Consider the following 20,045-nt stretch of genomic DNA (forward strand, 5'->3'; position numbering starts at 1 on the left):
GTCTTCTTTCATTTTCATTTTTGAAAATAACAAAATTTTTTTTTAAATAGAACATCGTTCTTACTAAGAATCAGAATCAAATGTTATTGGTCTAGTTTTAAAAGTTTAACACATCACAAGGATTTATCAAACTTCAGAAAAATAGCGAAATAGTTTTTTGTCCAATCAGATTGAGTCGTGTATTTACTGCTCAAATGACGGATGATGACAGAAGAAGGTAGAAGTCCCCGCTCGCCGATGAAAAGATGGATCTTTTAGAGAGGTAATATCGAGGAGTGATTGTGTTTCATGGTGAAAGAAGCACCGAACTGTGAAAGCAGAAGTTGTATTTACAACGCAAGATTTGTCAAGAGGAATTGAGAGCCTCAGGTGCCCCATTTTCGGTCGTTGTAAACAGCTGATCAATGGGCTTTTGTATGCAAATTTTATAGCTCATAATCGTGACCATTGCGTACACATGTGTTCTATAATAAGATTATTCTAAATCAGGACCCAGACGGATATATCATTGATTTTATTATGCATTAGTTACTAGTTTTGAGTGCACCGAAATATCACATTCACGTCGCGTTGTACAGATATTGGTATAAACCTTACTTATAGGCCTAATATTTATCTTTTAAATATCGTATTTTTATTATAGAAAATGTTAATTATTGTCCATTACAATATATCAGATTTATGGGAATTTCAACATGTTCTGCCCTGAAATATCTGTAGACTGATCAAATGTTGATTTTATGATTAAGTGCATCATGCTCTTGATAGAATAAATGCACTGCTAATCCGGTAGCCTGAGGCCAGGTGCAAGTTTTTATATCCAAAAATAACCTGATTTTGTTTTAAAATATATAAGTAGCCAGGGGGACAAGATAATATAAAGATTCATATGTGCCTCTGATATTGAAAGAAGAGATTCATATAAGCCTCTGATATTGAAAGAAGAGATTCATATAAGCCTCTGATATTGAAAGAAGAGATTCATATATGCCTCTGATATTGAAAGAAGAGATTCATATATGCCTCTGATATTGAAAGAAGAGATTCATATATGCCTCTGATATTGAAAGAAGTTCTTAGATATCACATACATAAAAAGTCAGTTAGTTCTGCACCTGACTAGAGATTCAAATCATTTTATGGTTCATCTTCATTTCTCTCAACCATTAATATTTGGTGTTGTGCAAACCCCTGGAAATAACAAAACAAGTATTCCTAAATTTAAAGGAATGATCGGCAATAATGATGTATTGATAGCTAGAAGCAATCAACATGATCAGTTTGATGTAAAATAATTAAAAAAGTACTGTATTTTTACAAAATATAGAATATTTTTTGAATCTGTACACCATATTTTCATCATTATAAACCTTCAACAAATTTAATTTTGAAATAAATTTGGGGAAAGCCGTTCATAAACTCCTTGTCTAGTTTTATGTTTTTAACTTAATTATCAAAATTAATGTTAATGTATCTTCTTCTTCTTCTTCTTCAGAATACTGAGTAGGGCTCTTCAAAGAGCATTAACACGTATACAAAGAAAGAGTTGTATTAAAATAATTTAATGTGACTGAAAAACATTGAATGCCATCATTATATTTTATTGCAATAGAGGTCGCATTATAACGTATTCCTAGCTACTATTATGCAACATCAATAGATCGAGGTCAGTTCATGGAGCATCTTCTTATGGTTTAGGTCAGTTCATTGAGGTCAACTGCATTACTGAATGAATCTTTCAATCGAAATTCTTACGCGTGAGACAAAATGTGCATTTTTGAATTAACAGGTCGAACTGTATTTTATGTATGTTTGCATCTCTTAAGGTAAATGAATTGAAATAAAACTGAGTAGAATGTTATATAAATACTAAACGAAACTTCAAGTTTTTATAAGAACTACTTATGCAAGTGGAATGTGTGCGCACGTGGAAGCATTTGCCGGGTGCCTCATATGAACACAACTGTGATCGGCTGAAGCTGATCACAATTATTGATTGACTCTTACAGTGGGTAAGAACCTTGGATATTGACATTTGCATGCAAAGAAAATATAGTTGGGTGGATTGCATTGGTAAGACCAGTTCAGTTTTTAGAGCCAGGTGGTTCTGTCGATCAGTTATGCTCGATATTAAGTGAATCCTGTTTTTCAAATCATGACTTGGTCTCATTTTTGGTTTTGTCCGGCATACAAACCTCCTGTGGTACCCTCTTATCATTTTGGTATTATCGTCTGCATTTATTTGTTTATATACACTCTTCTTTTAGGCATTTGAAAAATTCGCATCAGGTTAACATTTGAACTGCCCAAGGTTTTTGGATATGATTGTTTTTCGAATACTGTTTTGTATTACCATAATGTAATATAAAACAAATAGTATGGGGTAATAGGCCACCAACATTCCTTGTCCATTTCTCCCTGTGCTTGTTGAGCTATATCACTCAGCAATTTATTCTTTTTCAAGAACTGTTTAAGTTTCAATGCCAAAAGTGAGAGATCTAATTTTTTTTTTATTCTGTTTTATAGGCCATGCAGTGCGGACGATTCCTTTGAGTTTATAGACTTTCCTGACATGGCCAACAAAACGGAAGAACCTCCCCCAGGGAAACTCCAACCTGACCCCAAAGTTTCTACATTAGAGCCTGTTCCATCAGTGGTAGGCAGCAAAGAAAGTCAGACTGACAAAGACTGCAAATCTGTGAACTTATGCAATGATGATAAAACCTCTAGTCAAAACAGCAATGTGCCAAATGAAGAAGACCTCACCAAAGGCCATCAAGACACCCCTTCTTGTTCCTCATGTTCATGTGACCAATCAGTATCGAGTGTACAAAACAGTGATGATCAAGTGGACCAATCAGAATGCATGTGTTCTAAGGACAAGCCTGTGAGTCAAATGTTAGGCTCTTATGCAGCCAAAAAACCTACTTTTTTATCAGTGAATGTGCATGAACCTCCAGATGATGATGTTGAACATTTACCGACTCCTGTTCAAAGGAGAGGAAATCCTCTGTGTGCAGAAGTGTTCAAAAAACTTTTTGACAAAGATGGCAGACTTGTCGACGAACATGCGTTTAGGAAGTGTATATTCATGGGTGGGGTGGAACCAGATATTCGGAAGGAGGCATGGCAATTTCTTTTTGGACTCTACCCTTGCACATCGACATCGCGGGAGAGAGAAGAACTTTTGTTAGACTACATAATGAAGTACCATGAAATGAAGTCTCGCTGGAAGACGATGCTTGTACTAAACGCGCATCCAGGAGCCACCCTCTTACAGCAGGGTCTTGTGGCTCGCTATCAGATCGAGGACCAGAACAACACTATCCGGAGTCCGGATCACAGCCCCGGAGATCACATATCCGAGTACGAGATGATGGAGAAGATGCTGATGGACGGCAAAATGAAGGCGGAAACTCCGGACTTTAAAGTCCTCTCCAAGAATTTCCAGTCCATTGATGTGTCGTCTCCGGAGATGCAGCAGAAAATGGACTTTATGAAGATTCAAGCTCAGGTCAACTGTTAACTCTTGTGTTTTATTGAGGTTATTTTAAGTTAAAATATGCATGGTACTCTTTGAGATTTCAATGTGATTGAGAGGATATCTGTTTTAAGATAATCTCAACAATTCAACGTATTGTAAACTGTTACCTGTAACAAATGTATCTTGACAATATTTGCCCTCTGCAACACAGTGTATTCAGATATTTTCTTGACAATCCGTTTTTTCCATTTTGTACACAGTTCTTACAGAGCTCGATTTAAAAAAAAAAAACTAAAGGTTTTTCCCCATTTTGCAAAATGTTATAATATACAAAAAAAAGGATGTACACATGATACAGCAGTTCATTTGTTTTATTTGGTTTGATTTGTAGGTGTACGTGAACAGACAGAAGATTGATGTGAGAAATCTGTGGAATCACCTCCGGGTCATTGACAAGGACGTTCCCCGAACAGACAGAGATCTAGAGTACTTCAAGTCAGTATCTGGATTTATTAATTTGATTACTGTATTCAGGGATATTTTTTGCCCCATATAATTTTTACCCTTCTACAATAGCAAACAGTTTTGCCCCCATCTTGAATTCCCCCAGACACTGCAGTTTGTTTAAAGAGAGATCATTTGAGACATTTGAGTTCGCCCGGTCTTAAATTCACCCACTGACAATGACGGCTAAAGGGGCAAAACTACAAATAAAGGGCAATTATTTCCCTGTATACAGAAGTCTGTGTTTACCTGCCTTTCGTCTTGTCATATAAATATAGCAAATCTGTATACTTCAACTCAGTATCTCCTCTCTGGACTCATCAGGTCTGGAGATGAATGTGTAGAGCATTCATACGAAGTTCATTTCAAGATATATTGACAAAATTATGTCATATTCACTTCACAACATAATTTAATATGTAAAATGCTCTTCAAATTAATTTTTTCTGCAGATCATATAATAATGCATTTCATATGAAATTCACTTCAAATAAACTTTTAATTATGAGAATTTTTTTATTTATGTGTTATTTTCTGTATAAAACTTGGAGAATAACAATAACTTAAAATTGTGTTGTTTTCTATTGAACACCTGGGTTCTCTCCCTTCTCAGAGGCACAATGAATCCAAGTCTAACAGTATTGCGCAACATCTTGTTGACGTTTGTGGCATTCCACCCAATGATTGGCTACGCCCAGGGCATGAACGACATACTGGCACAGTTCCTAGTTGTCTTTGACTCTGAGGTTTGTTATTGCTCAAGTACAGAGTTTAAAGCTGAACACCACTCATAAATAAGCACTGTCACACAAGTACCTGGTATATACAGTAAAACACGGTTATAAGGAAGTCCCATGGATGGGCAATTTTACTTCATTATTCCGCGTTTTACTGTAAACCCTTCGATTTTGTTACACCCGATTGCACACCTGAAACTCATGGCAAACATGTAGTATTCCTTACGCAGTCTTTGGATTTTATGCATTTAATTTTTATTTTATGTGTGTATTCTGTTTGTAAATTATATTTTGACCAGTTAGTTTGATGTTAGTATCTTCCGGGCTTGAAAATAGTATGTAAAACTTGATATTTTCATTGCAACTGAGTAATACCTAGAGGCAAAGTGTACGTCCACACAGGTGAGACCTCAACAGCGATATACTTTAAACTGTTAAGAGGTCTTCAGCTTATATAGGGGTTGTAGGGATGTATGGTGGTGTTCAGCTTTAACTTAGTCTTTTTTAGTCTATTATGTACTAGTCAGTTGATCAAGTGGTGTTTATTAAATCCACATTTAGCCACCACAAACAATTATCTTACAATGCGCACACATTAGCTTTATATCATTCAATATACAAAATAGTAAAAATCAAATGATACTTATGCCTAGATAACAGGAAATTAACTTCCATTTTTCAGGTGGAGGCTTACTGGTGTTTCCGGAATTATCTCCAAAAGATTCAGCATGAGTTTACCGAAGAAGGAATGGTCAGCAAAATAGGTCAGTTGCTATCATGATGACAGAATAATGAATTATTTAACCTTGTAATAATATATAATTTAGAACATGGATTTTTATTGGTCTGGTATGTGTTATCATTACATAACAGTGTTTTTGATTGGTCTTAAAATATGTTATTATTTTGTGATATGAGTTTTCATTGGTCTGATATGTATGTATTTAATATGTAACAGATTTTTTATTGGTTTGATATGTTCTATTATTATTTAACATGGTTTTTGATTGGTATGATATTTGTTATTTTGTAACATGGTTTTTGATTGGTATGATATTTGTTATTTTGTAACATGGTTTTTGATTGGTCTGCTATAGAGTTGGTGGTGCTGCTTCTACAAGAGATGGACCCCTCCCTGTTAGAACACCTGAGGGCCAATGACCTTGGGGACCTTCTCTTTTGTCACAGGTAAAATACTTGACGGTCATATTTTGTTTTACCATTGAATGATTTGGAATGATTAATGGACTACATTTTCAGTTGAGAAAAGTAAGGAACTTCAACTAAAAAAATTTATTTATTTCTTACTTCTACCCTTCTTTTCTTATTTTTATCTCAGACTGATTTTGAATGAAGTATGAAAACTACATTTAATTTATCACTTGACTAGAGTTTGGAATGATTCATTTTACTTTGAAAATGAAACCATTTAAAATCTAAAATTGGCTGACATTAGTCTTTACTGAAAATAAATATATTAAATATAACTTCATTTATTTCTTGCTTTCACCCTCCCACTCTCTACCCCTCTCTATCTCTCTTTCTCTGTAAAATAGAGGAAGAGAAAGAGAGAAAAGGACAGGGGAAAATGTGACGGAGAAATCAGGAACAATGGTATACTAGAAAGATTGTTGTAATTTCTGTGTTTTGGTAGGTGGCTACTACTCGGCTTCAAGCGAGAGTTTTCCTTCATGGAGTCGCTGAGATGTTTTGAGATCCTGAGCAGTCACCATCTCGAGTTGACATCGATGGAGGCTGAGAAGACTCGGCGAAAAGAACTCAAAAAAGAATTCGAGAATCAAGGTCAGAAATCAAATTAAATTAGATTTCACAGAGTCAATGTATACAACATACTGTGTTTTCAATAATATTCATGGGCACCAAATTTTGTGCATTAAGTAAAATTAATTTTGCAGTTTCAAAGATGCATATGTTTGTGAAAATGGTCTTATCAATACAATATATTATCAGATATTGGACTTCAAAGAACACTGATTTACTGTTACAGATCAAGTTATCATCAAATATACACAAAAATTGGTTTCTATGAATAATAATGAAACCCTAGTTCTGTTGTTGTCATCAGGGGGTGTGGTGTATTCCCCATCATGCTACTTTCATTTTACAAACTGAAGAATTGTGAACAAATAACTAGATTGTCGGTCTGTTTAAACTAGGGTGTGTGCCATTCCTCTCTCTCCAGTAATATTGTTACTGACATCAGAGGGTGTGTCGCATTTCATCATGTTACTTTCATTTTTACAATCTGAACTTGAGTGTTTTTTTTAGCTCACCTGAACCGAAGATTCAAGTGAGCTTTTCTGATCACCCGTTGTCCGTCGTCCGTCCGTCCGTCCGTCCGTCCGTCTGTCTGTCTGTCCGTCCGTCTGTAAACTTTTCACATTTTCAACTTCTTCTCAAAAACCACTGGGCCAAATTTAACCAAATTTGGTACAAAGCATCCTTATGGAAAGGGGGTTATAAATTGTTAAAATAAAGGGCACAGCCCTTTTCAAAAGGGAGATAATTGCGAAACAGTAAGTTTAGGGCGCATGTCTTTAAAAATCTTCTTCTCAAGAACCACGGCACCAGAAATGCCAATATTTACACAAAAGCTTGTATATATAGTGAAGATTCTAAATTGTAAAAATCGTGACCCTCGGACCAAAACTGGGGCCCCAGGCGGGGTTCAAAGTTTAACATAGAAATACATAGGAAAATTTTTTAAAAATCTTCTTCTCAAGAACCACTGCACCAGAAATGCCAATATTTACACAAAAGCTTGTATACATAGTGAAGATTCTAAATTGTAAAAATCGTGACCCTCGGACCAAAACTGGGGCCCCAGGCGGGGTTCAAAGTTTAACATAGAAATACATAGGAAAATGTTAAAAAAATCTTCTTCTCAAGAACCACTGCACCAGAAATGCCAATATTTACACAAAAGCTTGTATATATAGTGAAGATTTTAAATTGTAAAAATCGTGCCCCTCGGACCAAGACTGGGGCCCCAGGCGGGGTTCAAAGTTTAACATAGAAATACCATAGGAAAATGTTTAAAAAATCTTCTTCTCAAGAACCACTGCACCAGAAATGCCAATATTTACACAAATGCTTGTATGTATAATGAAGATTCTAAATTGTAGAAATCGTGACCCTCGGACCAAGACTGGGGCCCCAGGCGGGGTTCAAAGTTTAACATAGAACTACATATGAAAAATGTTTAAAAATTTTCTTCTCAAGAACCACTTCACCAAAAATGCCAATACATACACAAAAGGTTGTATACATAGTGAAGATTGTAAAAATCGTGACCCCCGAACAAAAAGTGGGGCCCCAGTAGGGGTTTAGATTTTAACATATGTAGGAAAATGTTTTAAAATCTTCTTCTCAAGAACTATAGTGCAACTGTTTGGGATATTACTATGCATACATGTACATCCTTAAATAATGTAGATTCAAAAAATTGTAACTCCCGGACAATTGATGGGCACCAAGAAGGGTTCAAAATTTAAACATTTTAAAAAACATAAAGGAAAAGTTGAAAAATTTTCTTCTCAAGAACTACAATGTTTTAGTTTGTGGAATTTCTATGCATGCATCTTTCGCTTATGTAGATTCCTAATTGGTAAAATCGTGACCCCCGGACCAATACTGGGGCCCCAAGATGGGGTCAAAATTTATTAAAGAAATATAAAGGTAACATGTTAAAAAACTTCTTCTCGAGAACTACAATGCTTCAATTTGTGAGATTACTATCATGCATACAACCTTGGATAATGAAGGTTCGACAGTTTTAAAATAGTGACCCCTGGACTAATACTAGAGACCCAAGATGGGTTTAAAGTTAAATGTAGAAGTACCGGTATATATGGAAAATGTTTAAAAATCTTCTTTTCGAGAACTACAATGCATCAATTTGTCAGATAACTACGTCAGCACCCTCAAATAGTGTAGATTCGAAATTATAAAAGCCGTGATCTCAATCTAATACTGGGGCCCCAAGAGGTGTTCAAAGTTTAGCATAGAAATATAGAGGGAAAATGTTGAAAAATCTTTTTCTAGGGAACTATAATGCTTCAGCTTGTGAGATAACTAGGCAAGCATCCTTAAATAATGTAGATTCCAAATAATTAAAACTTTAGCACTGGACTAATACTGTGGCCCCAAGAGGGGTTCAAAGTTTAACATAGAAAGATATATTGAAGATGTTTTTAAAAAGTTTTTCTCGAGAACTATAATGCTACAGTTTGTGAGATTACTATGCAAGGATCCTCAAATTGTGTAAACTCTAATGTAGTGGAACCAAGAGTTATCTTTCTTGTGTTCTGTACAGTCTGAGAGTTATTCCTCTTGAAGTGGAACTCTGCTATGTTCAGTTTTTCAGGTTGTGTACGTGCGGTCCCACCGCAGTGCTTCACATTTTCATTCCTATGTTACTATTTATGTTGTTCAAGCCAACCATAAACCTCGGACCATAACTGGGTCCCCAGAAAGGGGTTCAATGTTTAAAATAGAAAAAGCATATGCTACGAAATGTAATGTTACAAGGAACTGCTGTTCAGGTGAGCGATGTGGCCCATGGGCCTCTTGTTATTTCAACTAGGGGGTGTGTCCCATTCCTCATCATGCTACTTTCATTTTAAAATCTGAAGAATTGTAAACAAATAACTAGATTGTTGTTTTGTTTAAACTAGGGGGCGTGTCACGTTCCTCCCTCCCAACAGATGTTGAGTGTCACTACACCTTTGACCTGTTTATGTGTGTGGCCCTACTACAGGAGTGTAGGCCAGACCTAATGGAGTGTACAGACACAGCGGCCGTTTACTCTGTCATCAATGGGTAAGTTTCGAGGGGGTCCAAAATATGTTGCTATTACAATCAATGAAAAATACATAGGGTTGCTGACTGAGCATTATGACATTAAATTTGAATATGTATTTGGTCATGATTAGAAATGAAGAAATGGGCATCAAGTTTTTTCTCTGAAATACAATTAAATCATTAGAATTAGTAGTTGACTCAATTTTCGTGGAATCCGATATAATTGGAACAATCCACCAATGAATTTATCTCCTCAGTGAATATTCAAACACTATGTATTTTTTTTATTGTAAACAAATTTCAGATTAACTTGGAAAAAGTTGACAAAACTTGATAGGATTAACCTCAACGTTTTCAAATAATTCCCCAATATAATTGATTTACATGCTATTAAATGATGTCGATGTATGAATATGCCAAGATTAATGCTACTTATTCAACAGTATCAATGATAAACACCAAAACAATTCTCTCGATGCAGGTTGACGATTAATCTAGATGAGATCCTGTTGAAGTCGGCGGACCTGTTCTACAGATACTGTAAGAAGAGTGTGGAGGACAGTTTCCTCATGGTGGAGACCCCACTGTCAGCCCGGGCTATCAGGGCACGACTCAGGGCAGGGTCAGATGTGGGGTAGAAGGTCAAAGGAGGGGGTGAGGGGTAGTGTGCAGGGGAGGGAGTCAGACATGGAGTAGAGTTTGGGAACAGGAGAGGGGGGTAGAGTGTAGGGAGTTAGATAGGGTGTAAAGAGTCTGAGGGTGAGGGATGGGAGTAGTGATGGTTCTCTGGGTTCAAATGTAGTGATGGGGGTCCAAGAAATCTGAAATTGGAGATATTTTTAGTAATGTATAGATATTAGAAAGAGAGAGAGAGAAAAAGGAGAGAGAGAAAATGAGATAACATTTTGAAATTGGAAACTGTTTTGAGTACAGGCTTGATGTGAGTGAGAGAGAGTTTGTTCTGTCTGATATTGATAAAAGTTCTTTTTAAAGCCAGACACCAGATTGGGTCTGTTGCTGGTATTAATTTTTTTTTTGTAAGAGTGAACACTCTTTCTGTAAACAATTGACTTTTAAACTTTTTTTTTTAGATGTGTTTAAAAAAAGCAACATGTTTCAAGTGTTAATTATTCTTTGATCAAATGCTATAATACAAACTCTACATTCAGGAAAAAAATTACTGTATAAAGTTTGTTTTTTTCCTGTATTTAGTTTGCAAGTTTGGAATTACCTTGAATTCCTTATTGATTGAATAGAATATGTTCATCATAGATGTATGGCATTTATAATTCGAACATTTATACTTTTTTATCTTTGGTCATTTTTTCAAATCCATTTAACATGTTCATTTAAATGCAGTTCCCTTGTTTTTGGATCAGAGATTCATGAAATATTTACAACAGAAGTTGGTGTGTAGAAAAGAAACATGTTTTAAAAACATATATATAGTTATATAAATTTTCCATTAACACCAGTTGTTACTGTACATCATAATGCAAAATATTGGTTGTTTCCTTATGTTGTATTTTATTTGGTATATAAATACATATGTACTGGTATGTTGCCAAAATTTCTTGTAGCTCTTATCATCTAATGTATTTAAAATTGTCTTTCTGAAGACTTGGGGAGAACAGTTGAGTATACATGCAATATTAAGTAAAATATTCTTGAAGTCATGATACTGAAACTATGTGTAATAAAGAAGATGGGGGAATAAGATGGCATAACTGCCCATTTGGTTTAGTCGTAAAATACAACTTCAAATTTATCATTTTAATGAATTAAATATATTTGATATGTTATAATACAAGTTTACAAAAGGGCAATTTCTAACTATATTCAGTTTGAAATATTTCAAAAAACGATACGAAAAAAAAATCCTTAAGTCTTGGTGGTATTGAACTCACAGCCTAAAAACTCAAGTTCTATAATTTACCTAATGTCTGGTGCTCTAACCACTGAGCCATTTCATTCACAACAAAGTGTGTTGTTTAAATGCTATATGAGACGTTGGCCACGAATTCACGGACTTGTATTATTTTTCTAAAACTTTCAATTGTTGGGCTACAACATGACATTTTTAAAGTATAGTGGGTCATCTCTCCACATTTTTATTGATTAAAATCAGTTTAAATTCCATTAAACCTCATTAAGACTATAACAAACATATGGAGCTCAAACCCACTCTATAAAAGAAAAGATAATGAAGTTATAAAAAATGACACTATTTGGAGGTTTTGACACGCATACGCCAGTTTAAATCAACCTATTGCAAGTATTTAAAATATTTAAGGGTAACAAACCGATGTTTCGTTAAATATACATTGTTTTTAATAATTTTTTTAAAAAATCTCAGATTTAATGATATTTTAATTTTGCAGTTTCTAATCATCCTCATATGGGGATTTTACACGCCTTATTCACCCATCTTCTTTTTGAAAGTACATGTACATATAATCAAATGTTTAAGTTACTTTATAAATGTTGGAGAAAAGTTTAGTTGACCTGTTTTGTTATACTGTTAATATTTGTAAAAATCTAAAAAAAAAAAAATAGCAAAAAGGTGGAAAATAAGGGAAAACCAGCAATTTCTTGAAGAGCCATATTACAACCAATTTAGTCTATTTGTTTCCTAAACCGAATGGATGTTTATTTCCCTCAGACAATATCAATGGTACATGAGGTACAAAAAACCCAAAATATTTATAAATGTACAAATGCAGGGTCAAGTTAGGTAGAGGGGAGAAATTTTAAAAAGTCTGGTGAATTTATCGAGTATAATTGTGCCATTTGTAAATGTGAGTACATTGTTTATTCATTTTAAATGTGCCATTAGAAAATGTGAGTTTAAAGTTTGTTCAGTTTTATGAATTGTGTAATTGAGAACATATAGTACATGTATGTCTAGTTTAAATGTGCCATTGTCTTTCAGTGTTCAGAGATTAATTAGAACATTTTAATTACAGAAATTAGTTAATTTGAAAACCTTTATTGTTTGAAAAATAATTTTATGTTTATTTGTATGTATAATCAGAAATTTTGATATGTTGATTAAGCTTTGAACAATAAAGTTAATTAATAAATTGTTGCATTGAATTTTAATCCAATTTGCATGAATCTAATACTGCATTGAATAATGCTGTCTTAATACCCCTAAAAGATTGTAGAAATGAAAGATTGACTGTTACATGACATGAAATTCCACTGAATTTAAAAGAAATATTAAGTGCATAATTAACACAATCCAAATCAAAAAAGGAAAATCAAAATTCCTTTTTTTTGACCCTGTTTTTCATATCTGCATCCATTTACACCCCTTTTTGCCAAAAATAAGCCTTTATAAGTCAAAGTTCATGGAATTTTCCTGAATCATTGACATTTAAATGCATTACACAGACATATTTAAAATGAGTAACGTTCCTCTTATTCTTATAAAAACTTATGAAGCATCAGAGGAACGTTCCTCTTTACCTAAACTAAAATCTCTACATTCATCTGAGGAACGTTCCTCTTTTCACCTCAACAGAAATCTTCACAAAGAATCCGAGGAACGTTCCTCTTTTCACTTCAACAGAAATCTTGACAAGTCATCTGAGGAACGTTCCTCTTTTCACTACAACTGAAATCTTCACAAAGAATCTTGAGGAACGTTCCTCTTTTCTCTTTAATTGAAACCTTTACATGGTACCCGAAGATTGTTCCAATTTCCTGCATTTGAAAGAAAAAACAGCAATAAGCAAAATACGATAATCTTAAATTAAATAAGCATTGAAACATGTTATACTTTACGTAAATATTACGGATGTTAACAAGTACTCGAGTACTCGACTATCGCTCAGTCCCGATGATGATCAGCGAAAATTTTCTAAGTTGATAACTCGATATCAAGTAAAAAAGAGTTTTTGTTTTTTTTTATTTAATTCAAAATAACAGTTTTGTTTTTTTTTTTGTTTTTTTTGTCTGTCTGTTCTGTCGGTGCCCCTTGTGTATTTTTTAAGCAGCAAATACATGTATATTAATTGGTGTCAAAAATTGATCTTGTATTGTAGATCAAACTATAACTAATTGATTTCAATAAAAGTACATAGGCATATAATTAAGAATACCAATTTAATATTTCTTTTTAAATTAAATATCAAGTTTAGTTTGTAATTGGATTAGATGTTTATATAGTTAAAAATTTAACTATATTTATAATTGTCTCAGTGCATGTGATTTTATAATTACTAAAAACATAAAGCTCGCATCCATCAAATTCAGGATGAAGTTCCCAAGTAGAGCTGCATTTTCCAGAAAGCACTTTCACTTAATTCGGTCTCTGATACATGGTTGACATGAATCAAGGTTTATCTTCTGTTCTGTTTATCTTCTGTTCATACTGTGTGACTGGCTGGATGGCTTTTGAACTTTTCTGTGGCCTCATTGATTTCCTCCCAGGGGGGGATGTCCAGATCTTCTATAGAATCTATGTATAATACATATTTGCATTTAAACTCATCATCGCTAAATAACTTCCTGTTATTTCATTTCATAATGAAGATCTGGTTGTAATGCTTATTTTTGTTATTAACACACAAATTCTCAAAACATACATTTAGGTATTGACATTCTTTAAGAAGAAATACCCAGTACATGTATATTAAAGGTCACATAAGTTTTTCCCTGCTTAGCTTGAAAGAGAGAGAGAAATTAGAGAGATGTAGCACAAGAGAGAGAGAGAGAAAAAGAGAGAGAGAGAAAGAGAGAGAGGGGGAGAGAAAGGGATAAAGATTTGTACAACAAATATTTCTCTTCAGATATGTATACCTATTTACCTAAATATGTTTAAACATTAACAGAATCCAAGCAGGATAATTAAGCATGAATTTGATTTGAATCTACCAAACATCAATATACTCTTGAATTTCTTCTCTAATCTTAAAACACATTGGTACTATTGCATTATTTTTTTTGGATGGCGACAGATATTAACACTTCACATCAAATCCCAAAGCTATTGTTATCGGGGCCGGTGTCGTATAATTTAAGGTCCGCCCTGTAAAATGGTCCGGGGCGGACCATAAATGTTAACATTTAAGGTCCGCCTTTGCACTAAAAGGGTCCGGCCCGTATAAGAAAAGGTCCGCCTAACATAAAAGGTCCGGGTATATTTTTAATTTGTATTTTTTTTCTCAATTTCGAGTATTTTGTTATAAAATAAGTGGCATCATTTTTGTAACTCTTTAAAAGGAGCACTTACCCGAGGTGAGTTGGTAAACATCCATCACACAGTGTAAATGAAAATACATTATTTTACATGTACATGTAGTTAGGACACACATAAACAGTTTAAAACTGGTGGGTTTTTTTTTTATTTCAACATTAATTTTGCCAGTCGATCTTATAAAAACAGGAAATGAAACTAATTGGTGTCATTAATAAAACAATGGCTTCAGTTAGGTGTTATATACACACACACACCACCCTGCAGGTGTGAAGGGTTCACACCTTCGAATTCAGGTGTTTGACTTTTTGAAATGATCATGTATTATAACAATGGATATTTTATACGTCCTCTTTTTGCACATCTTTCCAATACGATACACGCTTAAAAACGCGACCCATTACAAAATTATAAGAAATTAAACACAGTCCTGTAAGATTAGTAAAGAGCCACATTCCTTCGGATGTCTTAGCAGTTTGTATCTTAAAAGAATTTAAGGGGATTCTGTTCCTTAAAAAGAAAATAGTTGTGTGTAAAGGGCAAATGTTGACACTCCGTCCGGTAAAATTTTATTTTAAATTCCTGCCTGCTACACGCACATATAGTATTAGGTTTTTTTTCTCATTAGTATCATATAAACATTATGAAGTGCATTTCTTCGCCCCTCGCCCAAAAAAGAATAAGAAGGCCATTAGATGAAAATCAATACCGTCAGACAAATAGGACAAACCGACCGTAATATTTTAAGATTATTTCAACGAGACACATTGGATTTCAGGCCTTTGTCACATTTTTAAAAAGTCGTCGGATAAACTCAATTATAAATTTGTTTTACTACAGCAACTTCTCTTTCTTAACATTACATTAAGTTTCCGGTCTTTTTAGTGACACAATACATGTATATATACATGTACCGGGTCTCATTCCTTTAATTGGAATATCTTACGATAAAAATCAATTATTTAAATAATGTAAAACTTTAATCTGAATAAATTTAAAAAAAAAACCCTATGCTAAAGTCACTTTTATGTCCACTCCAACAGTAAGAAGATCAAGTGAAAAAGATCACTACAAGAATTAATATTAAAAAAGTAGGGAGTGGGGGTGGCCTTTCCCTGATGCTATGTGCCTAATGGTTAGGTCTAACTTTGCAAAAAAATGTGGAGCCCCCCCCCCCCCCCCGGTTCCGATGTCTATGCCATGTATGACTATGCAGTTCTTTTAACGAGGCGGACCTATTCTTGAACTATAATATTGGGTCCAACCTCTGAAATAAAAGATTATCGGGTCAACATACTGTGAATTTTTTCGCATATAGCATTTCAATGGGGCGGACTTTTTCTTGTACTATGATATTGTGTCCTACCCTCTGAATAAAAAATAGTTATCGATAAACATCCGTACATTATTAATATGTATTTACCTACTAGTACTTAATTCCTTGTTTAACTACATGTACTGACATGTTGATTTTTTTTCAACGAGCGGACCTTTTCTTTAGCGATATTTTATAAGATTATCGGGGTATATCAAACCAAGTATTAATATTAGTATCAATTATCTGCATCCAGCATTTCAACAGACAGGCCTTTTCTTGGGGCATAATATTGGGTCCTACCCATATATTGAAAGAACATCGGGGTCATTCAAAGCAAGTATCAAATTGAATAAGAATTTTAATTTTCTGCATTCGGAATTTCAACAGGCGGGCCTTTTCTTGAACCACAGAATAACTAAGGTCCTATCCCTAATATAAAAGATCATCAGGATAAATCAATACAAGCATCAATATGAATATTAATTATCTGCATTCAGTATTTCAACGGGGCGGACCTTTTCTCGAACTATACTATTGGGTTCAAACCACTGAAAAAAAGATTATCATTAAATGAAAGTTAATGCAAGGGTCAACTTGATTAACTACATGCATTTCCTATTTAACAATGATACATGTACCATTGCTGCATCGAGACTGATCTTATCTTGGGATATGAAATTAGGCACTTTTCCAACATGGAAGTCAGAGAGAGAGAGAGAGAGAGAGAGAGAGAGAGAGAGAGAGAGAGAGAGAGAGAGAGAGAGAGAGAGATTAATCTATACCAATGAAAGACTGCTTCTCTTAGACACTATCCCTTTTGATAAGGACATCAATATTTTACTCCACGGAGATACATATTTTTCTTTAAACCGCAAGGATATTGTTTTTTAAGGCAGTTTCAAATATATTTCTGCATTAAAGCGCTTTGTAACATAGCAATTGTATCAAAAATTATACACTTTGCACCTACATGTTGTTATTTTCTTCCTCAACGCAATTTTTGAAAGTATCAGTTCTGTCTTTAATTTTTAATAGATGTGGTTTCAGAGAAATCATAACTTGGACATATCAATAATTTGAATTTTGTAAACTTTATCGATGGAAACGGATTTACTTATTAAGTGTTTACTTGTAACCAAATCCTTGCTTAACTACATGTATATTATATACTATATATTATATACATATAAAAGTATTGTACGTTTGATTAAAGGAAGTGGGAATAAGTCTTTGAGAATAATGAGGTGATCAAATACTGTGGGGAATGAACACATACTTTTTTTTAGCAATATTGCATGCACATTATGAAGAGAGTCAGAGAGAGAGAGAGAGAGAGAGAGAGAGAGAGAGAGAGAGAGAGAGAGAGAGAATATTATTACAACATTATCACTTTCATTACTTTTTTAAACACTTTACCGGTAGTCAGTTAAAACATGCTTTTTAATTATAGGTACAAGTATTATCTAATTAATTTCATTTGTCTTTTCACGTCCTTACAGCTACCACAGCTACGTATGTACGCTATATTGTCAACGTATACCCTCTGTTACGGTAATCCACATATGCGACCTTTTATTATTTATCTTAAACTAGTGATAAATTTACCTAGATATCTATGAATTATTAATATCTTATCATAACTTTTTGGTCTACTGAAAATTAAACACAGCACAAGCTAAAAAGACAATCTTAGTTGCGAAGAACACTATACAGCGGAGACATTTTTTTTTCTTTCTCAGCTCAGTGGTGTATTCTGATTAGCACAGGTGTGAATGCCTGCAGGGCTTCTTTTACCCGTGTTCACCTGTTGTGAAACCCTCTGCTAATACATTATACACAATGGAAGAGATTTAAAAACAAAAGGGACTACATGGTGTGTGCAAATTATCGACAAAATACTCCTGGTTTTCTTTTTTCAGATTCTTAAACAATTGGTCAAAATCTAACCCGCTATCAATATTTGATATTCCACAAAGTAATTTATTAAAATAATACGGTCATACATAAACCATACGCAAATAGCCGACTGGATTATGTAAACAAAGACATCTTTAAGACACAAGTACATTAGCAAAAGAGAATAATTAATTCATTTAACTTTAATAAATGACTACGGGTAGGACCTTTTCTTATAGGGGAAAGCCGGACCTTAAATGTTAACATTAAGGGTCCGGCCGGACCATTTTACGGGGCGGACCTTAAATTATACGACACCGGTCATTCTTGTGAGATTGAGAATGGTTCACAGCTCTAAATTATTTGTTTTAAGCCAGACAGCTGAGCAGATGGAATTTGCATCACTTAAATAAAGCAGGAATTATTAACCACGTTAAACAAAAAAGCTGTATAATTCAGATTCTGTTCATCCTATCAATTTAATGTTGCAGCAAGGGAATACTAGAATTCAGTAAATTAAGCTTGATGAGCTTGGTCAAACTTATTTTTGTTTGAAATTTAGAAGCATAAACTATTCAGAATATTTGCTCATCTTAAATTCTGACTTGTTATACTAAGGACTTTATGTTTGTTTCATCAAAATTCTCTTCAATTTATTACATGCTCCCAAAAAATGGGTGGGAGGGGGGGGGGGGGGGGTGGGGGACTCCATGTTTATTCACTTTTTGATATGTAAATTTAAGAAAATTGTTTGCTGTGAGAAAAAGTTGATGCTACGTGCCTGCTTGAAAGGGTTGATTAAAAAATAGGGTGTTCTTTTTTAAAGAAAACACTGCAAATAAATGCATCTTGGCTGATAGAAGAAGTGAGGATAAAAGGCAAAAATTTCTGAATGAAACAACATTCCCATGGATGATTTAGCATCAATATTCCAAAATCACTTAATTTGTGGTAACTCCTACCCCCTACCCCCTTCCCCCAACAAAAAAAAATAAGATGAAGAAAACACCTAACATTTCTCCCCTAAAAGAAAAGCTAATTTCGTGGAGGGATAGGACAAATCATCCAGTCATTCTTTAATTGAGTATTCATGTTGTACCGGTATTTATTCCTTTTTAAGATATATCAGTAATTCTCAGGCATGAATAACTTAATTATCATCAGTGCACTAGCTATAACTATTACCCGCTATCCATCTGCGCGTGCAACCAGATAATCTAAAAAAAATTGTAAAAATTAAAAGTCTACACCAAAGAAATTAATTGAAGAAATATATGTATAATTTGATAGTTCTAATGTTTTCAATTTAGATGTAAAGTGGATATATTACAAGGAGAGGACATACATATATATTTGCATTTCCATTGTTCTTTCCCACTGTAAGCCCATACGGAGGAGCTGCAATTATTTCTCTATAATCGCAATTGCTCTGATTGTATGCGCAGTTGCCCCCCAATGACTTTTGGGTAGCAAATTCTCAACAATTATATAACGATTTTTAATCATATATATAGTGAATATTTTTAATAAAAAAAATATGTGGTGTTTAATATAAATTATCTAAAGTTTAAAATAAAATACAAGGTATTATAGTTTTATTCATATTTAATTTTAATCAATTACAAATGTTATTTATTATTGTATAATAAAAATGTGCCTAAATAAAACGAAAGTGTTTGATTTTTATATTTTCATTTACAAAATTCAATGTATAAGGAAAGATAACTCTTCCGATCGATACCATGATTTATGTACCTAACTGTTGGCGTACTATGACGTCATCAAGGTGTGACGTCATATATTATCAATGACGTTATAGATTTAAACCACTATACGATACATCATGTGTTTTTTTCCAACTGTCTTAAATTAATGTATTTAAAACATGTCTTATATTAACATTTTAAAGGAATTACTGTTATAACATATCATTGATTTTGTTAACAAATCTATGTGAAGAAAAAGAAATACATTTACAGTCTGAACGTTTATTTTTTATGCAATAGCTAAATGTCAAGGTTTAGGCTAATGCAGGGTATTTGCGAGTGGTAAAATGCAAATATAAGTAATAAACAACGA

General features: G+C 33.8%; 1 protein-coding gene across 1 annotated transcript; it reads left to right on the forward strand.

The window, feature by feature from the left end:
- Positions 1-111: 111 nt before the first annotated feature.
- Positions 112-12,160, forward strand: LOC105321448 (TBC1 domain family member 15). The gene is made up of 9 exons (XM_011419709.4): positions 112-262; positions 2,527-3,514; positions 3,876-3,979; positions 4,602-4,734; positions 5,408-5,489; positions 5,823-5,913; positions 6,380-6,528; positions 9,423-9,567; positions 10,031-12,160. Exons 1-9 carry the CDS (start codon positions 246-248, stop codon positions 10,185-10,187), a joined length of 1,866 nt encoding a protein of 621 aa, XP_011418011.3. The 5' UTR covers positions 112-245; the 3' UTR covers positions 10,188-12,160.
- Positions 12,161-20,045: the final 7,885 nt, after the last annotated feature.

Source organism: Magallana gigas, chromosome 1, assembly GCF_963853765.1.
Source record: "Magallana gigas chromosome 1, xbMagGiga1.1, whole genome shotgun sequence".
In the NCBI taxonomy this organism is placed as follows: Eukaryota; Metazoa; Mollusca; class Bivalvia; order Ostreida; family Ostreidae; genus Magallana; species Magallana gigas.

What these genes read in the sequence shown, in the direction of transcription:
- LOC105321448 (XM_011419709.4), top strand. An exon ending in AGGAATGGTCAGCAAAATAG is followed by an intron (nt 5,490 to 5,822) that starts GTCAGTTGCTAT and finishes GGTCTGCTATAG; the next exon opens with AGTTGGTGGTGCTGCTTCTA. An exon ending in AAAAGAATTCGAGAATCAAG is followed by an intron (nt 6,529 to 9,422) that starts GTCAGAAATCAA and finishes TGTTTAAACTAG; the next exon opens with GGGGCGTGTCACGTTCCTCC.